A 7,625-nucleotide genomic window follows, 5' to 3' on the forward strand; every position below is an offset into this window, starting at 1 on the left:
ACATGAAATTATGTTGAATAAGTTTTATCAAAATTCTCTTTTGGGTGGGGAACGTTTCATTGAATTGCTACACCATTATATTTGTCATTTATTTTCTTGCAGTTTTTTTTAGAAAGGTTTCATTGAACCTAATCCATCTATTTTAACCGAAGCATGTGAATACCGGTAAAAATAACCATATTTTTTTCTTCTCTTTTTAAGGCATTGTATGCTTTGTGTATTGCATAGACTCTTAACATTTAGCACTTAATTGAAAGACGTCTTATTTGGTTGTAGAAAGTGATTGTTTATAAACTTTTTTAAGTCTTGATTTTTCAAGTTCAAACATGAAATTCTTTTTTTATGTAACAAAACAATACGTCACCAATCTAAAATAAAGAGCTATATTATAAATAGGGTTCAATCAATGTACTTTCATAAGCAAAAGAGTATAAATATAAGAATTGTGTTATTTAAAATAATGTATCTCTATTTCATTTCTATGAACCTCGTACTACCAAAATCCATGTCCACTAAATCAACTTTATCAACCTTAATGACTTTGACGTGACAATATATTATATATGCTTTTGCACACAAAAAACATTAAATCAATAAAATATAACAAAAAATAAAGTGAACAATCAAATACCATAAAAATTTATTAATCATAGTATCCAGTACACAATTATGTAATGTTAGCTTTTATATTTAAATAAATTTGAATTTTGAATTAATTTTGCAAGAGGCGTCAATAGTAGACATACATGTCTTTTTAATGAATACCAAATTAATAACTCTCCAATAAATAAATAAATAGTACATATTTTAACTTAACTAAAAGAACAAAAAATTTACTTCACGTTATATACTTGGTCACAAAATGCATCATGACTGCATGCAATTTCTAATATTCATCCGGGTGATCAGTTAAGCGATTGTGGCATTCATAAGGAAGACCATGAGCAAAACGTATAAAATCACGACAATAGTCATAAACAATCAATTTTGTATAAATCTCTTTGAGCTTCTTCCTTGTTTCACCAGTAAGACCTTTATTTTCTCCATCATTGAAACCTAAGCAATTATTTGATGGACTAGGAATGCATGCATTGGCATTAAAGTTTCTAAATCCAGCCGTGAATGGAGCCTTTGACCAATCAATTTTCACCTGTCCCCCTCTTGTTGCCCATGAATCTCCATTCCATAGTGTTGTGTATAACTTCATTGGTTGCCTTATTGGGAATGCAACACCGGTGTTTTGTCTATTATGTGTCACTCTTATGGGTATGTTATCCACCAATATTCTGCATAGATCCCAAACACATGATATAATTATATGTATAAATACATTGTTTTGTTCCATATAAAGAATTATATTTTTTTCATTGTTTTAAAAGATTTTTTGATATGGGGATCATTATCATGTCACTTAGATCAAGGGGCATATATTAATTTATAACGATAGAATCATGTAATCTTAGGATTTGGGTTATGTGCGGTGTGATTACACGTAATCATCAATTTTGGTCAATTTATGGAGGTTCCAACTCACATTAAATTTCTAATCGGTGTTATTGATTGTTAATATATTAAAATCTTGTGTAATTTAGTATTGAATTTGTAATATGTGTTAACTTGGGTATTAGGTCTAGTAGAAATTAAGGTTAGATGGTGCTTCAAAATTTAAATTAAGATGTGAGAGGTGCCACATTTAGTGGATGACATGTCTTGAATAAAATTATGTACCTTTAGTGAACGAAAACGTGAAAAACGAAATAAAAAATATTCCTAATAAATTTTATGAAAACTTACTTAAACAATGAAGAACTTACATTATGCGCTGAGGATTCCAATCAATTGAGTAAATGTGAAAGTCTTTTGTGGGATCAAACCAAAGATAGAATTGCACCTCACGACCTCCATTACCATTGGCATATAAATTGGTTGAGAGAATATATGGATCACCAGATAAGTTGCCCAAAAATTCCATATCAATCTCATCATGGTGTGGTCCTTGAGAACTTAGCTGCATATATACATATATGTGAAATTAAATAATCATACAATAAGTAAAAGTTCCTTAAATTATGCAATGTGTAATGTGTATGTGTAACCGTAATGGTATTAACTTGTTTTCCATAGCTATAATTGTTGCCACAATATAACAATTTGAATTGGCTACTGTCATAAATCTTACTCAATCATGTGGTTAGCTCATCGATGACAGTTGGATCAAGATCAAACAATATATATATATTTCAAATTTGATAATTTTAGAGTTTAAAATATAAAAATCTATTTGATTCATGCATTGTTTGATCTTGATATAAGGGTCACCGATGTGCCAATTGTGTGTATTTTTACCAAAATATAAAGATTTGCAGTGCAACATCAATTGTAATTTAAAACTATTATAAATGTGAATTAAGAGTTTGCAAATATTAGTGTAATTCTGGAACAAAGTGCATACATAATATGCAGTGACAGTGCCCGCAGAGTTTCCTGGCACAAGTTTGATTTGCATATCAAATCTTCCAAACAAATATTCATTCTTGGTACCAATGCCTGAGCCAGAATATTTATCCATTGTAAGTGTCATACAATTGCCACCATCTTGTATGTTAGCCCTTTTATCTCCAAATAAAATGTTAAAATCAGTGTTGAAATTTCCACCAAATGCAATTGTGCTAAAGGTTAAGCATAAGCAAAGCAAGAGAAAAATAGAGTTATTGGCATATGAAGAAGCCATAATTAACTAATGTTTCACTTTGTTAAAATTGATAAATTTAAATTTTGAAAATTTGTATTTAAATTGAAGTTTGTATTTACACAGTTGTCATAATATGTGTAAAACGCAACAGATTTTGATTAATTTAGTTGTCTAAAGCTCAATGTTACAATGACATCACACAAGTCAATGTTATTGTTGAAAGTTACACCTCAACTTTATTGAGGAACTAAAAAAAGGTTTTAATTAGCAAATAATTTTTAAGGCCAAAGTATTGTTTCCTCTTTAGATTTGTTTGAATGTTTAATGTTGAAAAGTTGGATTCAAGTCAAAAGCCCAAAATAGGAGCATATTATACTTGAATGAGAGGTATTATGGAATGGGGGTTCTTAGCATTAGAGGTACAGTAAACACATTAAAATAAAATAAAACTACACGTTGAGAAATCATTCTCCCAAAAATTATTATTTTTACTTATATGATTACGTAAAATTTATGTTTAGCTATCACAATAAAATATTATTAGTTACTCTTAATAAGTTTAGTCGTCAAAAGTTAGGAGAAATATAATAATAAAAAATTAATACCTGATTGATACTCTTATTTCGTCTTATTTCGGCACTTATGATATCCTAAATATTTATAGAGATTTTTGTTAACAAAGAAAATTGTAATGACAACACTAAAAAATAAAATGCACAATGAACTTCTTGCAAATGACTTAATTGTTTTTAATGAAAATATATACAACGTAGTTATTGATGAAATTTAAGCATTTTTTTATAAGCATGAATTTGACTCTTTTGTTGGGATATTATATTTTGGGTTAATTATGTTTTTGGTCCTCTTAATATATCTACTTTCATTTTGAGTCTCTACAAATTTTCTCTTTTCAATTTTAGTACATTAAACATCGGCAGAGGTGACAATCATTTGCCCTCATTGGATTGTCAAGTTTATCAAACCATAACACTTAGGTTTGCATGTTTGACCGCTTAATCGTTCATGCTTGACTTATTATAGTTGTCATCAGAGTTGTCATCATGGTGGTTGTCATCATCAAAAGTAGATGTCATATAACATGCAAAATAAGGTTCCACATTCTCCCCCCCCCCCCCTTTTGATGATGACAACACATCTCTCAAGGAGGTGATAATACAAACAATTTATTTTAGAGTATAGAACTCCCCCCGAGTTAGATAGAAAATACACCCTCCACTGAGAGTGTATTTCTCCCCCTTTGTCAAAATAAAAAAGTCGGGTAAAAGATGCACTTGCGAGAAGTAAATATGCAAAACAAGAGAAATTTAGACATTTAAGATAGAGAAATCAACACACTCATTATTATTGAAAAGTTTAAAATAAAGAAGAGAAGTTTGCTGAATTGAAACATATGAAAGTACTAATAGAACTTGCAGGATACAACGAAAATACTTAAGTGAGACTACTCTGCATCAAGATCATCAAAAAATAACATGTCATGAGATAACTTTGGATATGTTAGAGATCAAGTGACGGACTATGAAGTCGATCTTGTCATTGATAACATATATTTTTCAACTTATGATTTTTAAGAGGCTTTGGTTGTTAGTATCCGAGGGAAGTTCTCTGAGCTATTTATTTCTATGGTTATCTCCTTGCTTTTGGCTTTTCTTTTCTTCTCATCTAATGATTCATATTCAACGATCTTTCCATATTTTAGCTCATGCTACATTGATGGTAGGACATAGATTCCTATCATGGTTGTTTCTTCCTTGAACTCATCAACTTTAAATTTAAACCTTGTTTCTTCTAGAATCTCTGTGACTAGGTTTCCATATGGTAGGTGTGAGCATTTTTACTTGCTTTCTATAATGTAGTTAATATCTTGTCGTGCCCAACTAACCTTGACCTTATTTTCTATCATCCATACAGTTTCCATATCTACTTGGGTTAGGCAACCAAATTTACCTTTTATAGGAAATAGGATATGACTCATAACATAGAGAAACATTAGGCTTTTAGAATAGATGTATTAAAAAGCTAATGGATAAGGTATGTGTGACGAAGGTTCTTTCGCGAGGGAGGATACAATAGTGACGTAGTTGTATCTCTTGACTTTGTCTCCAAGTTCAATGATTTCGTCTTCATAAGGAAGATTTATCAAATTTCTAAATCCTTCTACTGAGAGATTTATCTCGTACCTTCTTACCCTTCTTTGAAGTATTTCGTCGATTGGATGAAGGTTTAATAAGAACATCTTTACAAGGAATGTATAGATTCTTTTTGAATGCATAGAGAGAAAGCAGAAAAAGTCGAGTTCTATCAAGTAAATTTTGTGATGTATAGATTCTTTTTTAATGTATACTTTTTGAACATAAAAAGTGTGCTAGTTAAGGTTTTAAATTTGAGAAATGATATTTGGATATAATTTTTTTATTCTATCTAGTATATTTTGTGTGTATTTTTGAAATGTGGGTTAGGTATTGAAAGTAAAAAGTATTAATTATAGAGATAAAAACATATATTGTCACAAATAGCATTAATATTTTGATGTTGAAACAATGTAGTTGTTACAAATTATCCTTGAAACATGAAATTATGTTGAATAAGTTTTATCAAAATTCTCTTTTGGGTGGGGAACGTTTCATTGAATTGCTACACCATTATATTTGTCATTTATTTTCTTACAGTTTTTTTTGATAAAGGTTTCATTGAACCTAATCCATCTATTTTAACCGAAGCATGTGAAAACCGGTAAAAATAACCCTATTTTTTTCTTCTCTTTTTAAGGCATTGTATGCTTTGTGTATTGCATAGACTCTTAACATTTAGCACTTAATAGAAAAACGTCTTATTCAGTTGTAGAAAGTGATTGTTTATAAACTTTTTTAAGTCATGATTTTTCAATTTCAAACATGAAATTCTTTTTTTATGTAACAAAACAATACGTCACCAATCTAAACTAAAGAGCTATAATATAAATAGGGTTCAATCACTGTACTCCCATAAGCAAAAGATTATAAATATAAGAATGGTGTTATTTAAAATAATGTATCTCTATTTCATTTCTATGAACCCCGTACTACCAAAATCCATGTCCACTAAATCAACTTTATCAACCTTAATGACTTTGACGTGACAATATATTATATATGCTTTTGCACACAAAAAACATTAAATCAATAAAATATAACAAAAAATAAAGTGAACAATCAAATACCATAAAAATTTATTAATCATAGTATCCAGTACACAATTATGTAATGTTAGCTTTTATATTTAAATAAATTTGAATTTTGAATTAATTTTGCAAGAGGCGTCAATAGTAGACATACATGTCTTTTTAATGAATACCAAATTAAGAACTCTCCAATAAATAAATAAATAAATAGTACATATTTTAACTTATCTAAAAGAACAAAAAAATTACTTCACGTTATATATTTGGTCACAAAATGCATCATGACTGCATGCAATTTCTAATATTCATCTGGGTGATCAGTTAAGCGATTGTGGCATTCATAAGGAAGACCATGAGCAAAACGTATAAAATCACGACAATAGTCATAAACAATCAATTTTGTATAAATCTCTTTGAGCTTCTTCCTTGTTTCACCAGTAAGACCTTTATTTTCTCCATCATTGAAACCTAAGCAATTATTTGATGGACTAGGAATGCATGCATTGGCATTAAAGTTTCTAAATCCAGCCGTGAATGGAGCCTTTGACCAATCAATTTTCACCTGTCCCCCTCTTGTTGCCCATGAATCTCCATTCCATAGTGTTGTGTATAATTTCATTGGTTGCCTTGTTGGGAATGCAACACCGGTGTTTTGTCTATTATGTATCACTCTTATGGGTATGTTATCCACCAATATTCTGCATAGATGCCAAACACATGATATAATTATATGTATATATACATTGTTTTGTTCCATATATAGAATTATATTTTTTTTCATTGTTTTAGAAAGAATTTTTGTTATGGGGATCATTATCTTGTCACTTAGATCAAGTGGCATATATTAATTATAACGATAGAATCATGTAATCTTAGGATTTGGGTTATGTGCGGTGTGATTACACGCAATCATCAATTTTGGTCAATTTATGGAGGTTCCAACTCACATTTAATTTCTAATCGGTGTTATTGATTGTTAATGTATTAAAATCTTGTGTAATTTAGTATTGAATTTGTAATATGTGTTAACTCGGGTATTAGGTCTAGTAGAAATTAAGGTTAGATGGTGCTTCAAAATTTAAATTAAGATGTGAGAGGTGTGATGTTGTAGAAAGTACAATTCAAATGTAAGTATTTTATATTATCGTATCCACAGGGATTGGAGCGATATCAAAACCGTTCAACAATTTCTATAATTCTAAGCATAAGATTTCAAGTTTGTTTGGTTGAAAGTTACGGAAAGTAAAAATGCGTAAATAACGAAAGATAAGTTTCAGAGGAAAAGACTTGTTGGGAATTGGTTTTCATCCACCAATTCAATATGTAAATCTTAGATCAGTTATACATAATGTATGTTTGTTTCAATATCATCACGTATTGCTCACAACAAAGTTCATGTCTAAACGTTTGTTGAGATTTCTACCTTATGGATTAATCGATGATTTCTCAGCCTATTAAACGATACGGTAGCATTAAGTTTCAATACTTGAAGTGAATATTAAACCTAAATCTATGTCTAGCATTTAGAGTTTAATAGTTGTTATCTTGGATCGAGATTAGAATCGTATTTGTCAATATCAATTCAATCCATGAAATAAACGGTAAAACGAAGATAACAACAATAATGATTCAAACATATATTATATATAATGCCATGATTAAAGAAAATACATACTATTTCGGTAAACTACGACCAATCCCAACAAGAGGGGGATTTAGCTACTCATGGTAGTTTGAAGAACAATGGAAGAT

The 7,625-nt window shown here is 29.7% G+C and overlaps 2 protein-coding genes across 2 annotated transcripts; both read right to left on the reverse strand.

The window, feature by feature from the left end:
* Positions 1-886: 886 nt before the first annotated feature.
* LOC131614841 (xyloglucan endotransglucosylase protein 1-like) lies at positions 887-2,731 on the reverse strand. The gene is made up of 3 exons (XM_058886384.1): positions 2,453-2,731; positions 1,815-2,008; positions 887-1,286 (listed from the first exon to the last, which is right to left on the reverse strand). Exons 1-3 carry the CDS (start codon positions 2,729-2,731, stop codon positions 887-889), a joined length of 873 nt encoding a protein of 290 aa, XP_058742367.1.
* A 3,440-nt stretch (positions 2,732-6,171) lies between these two features.
* Positions 6,172-6,492, reverse strand: LOC131614842 (xyloglucan endotransglucosylase protein 1-like). Its single transcript, XM_058886385.1, has one exon. It carries the CDS (start codon positions 6,490-6,492, stop codon positions 6,172-6,174), a length of 321 nt encoding a protein of 106 aa, XP_058742368.1.
* Between the last annotated feature and the right edge of the window lie 1,133 nt (positions 6,493-7,625).

The sequence above is a fragment of the Vicia villosa genome, linkage group LG6 (genome assembly GCF_029867415.1).
Source record: "Vicia villosa cultivar HV-30 ecotype Madison, WI linkage group LG6, Vvil1.0, whole genome shotgun sequence".
Taxonomy (NCBI): Eukaryota; Viridiplantae; Streptophyta; class Magnoliopsida; order Fabales; family Fabaceae; genus Vicia; species Vicia villosa.

What these genes read in the sequence shown, in the direction of transcription:
- LOC131614841 (XM_058886384.1), bottom strand. Translation starts at nt 2,731, where the DNA reads ATGGCTTCTTCATATGCCAATAACTCTATTTTTCTCTTGCTTTGCTTA. An exon ending in GCACTGTCACTGCATATTAT is followed by an intron (nt 2,009 to 2,452) that starts GTATGCACTTTG and finishes GTATATATGCAG; the next exon opens with CTAAGTTCTCAAGGACCACA. An exon ending in TGGAATCCTCAGCGCATAAT is followed by an intron (nt 1,287 to 1,814) that starts GTAAGTTCTTCA and finishes GGATCTATGCAG; the next exon opens with AATATTGGTGGATAACATAC.
- LOC131614842 (XM_058886385.1), bottom strand. Translation starts at nt 6,492, where the DNA reads ATGAAATTATACACAACACTATGGAATGGAGATTCATGGGCAACAAGA.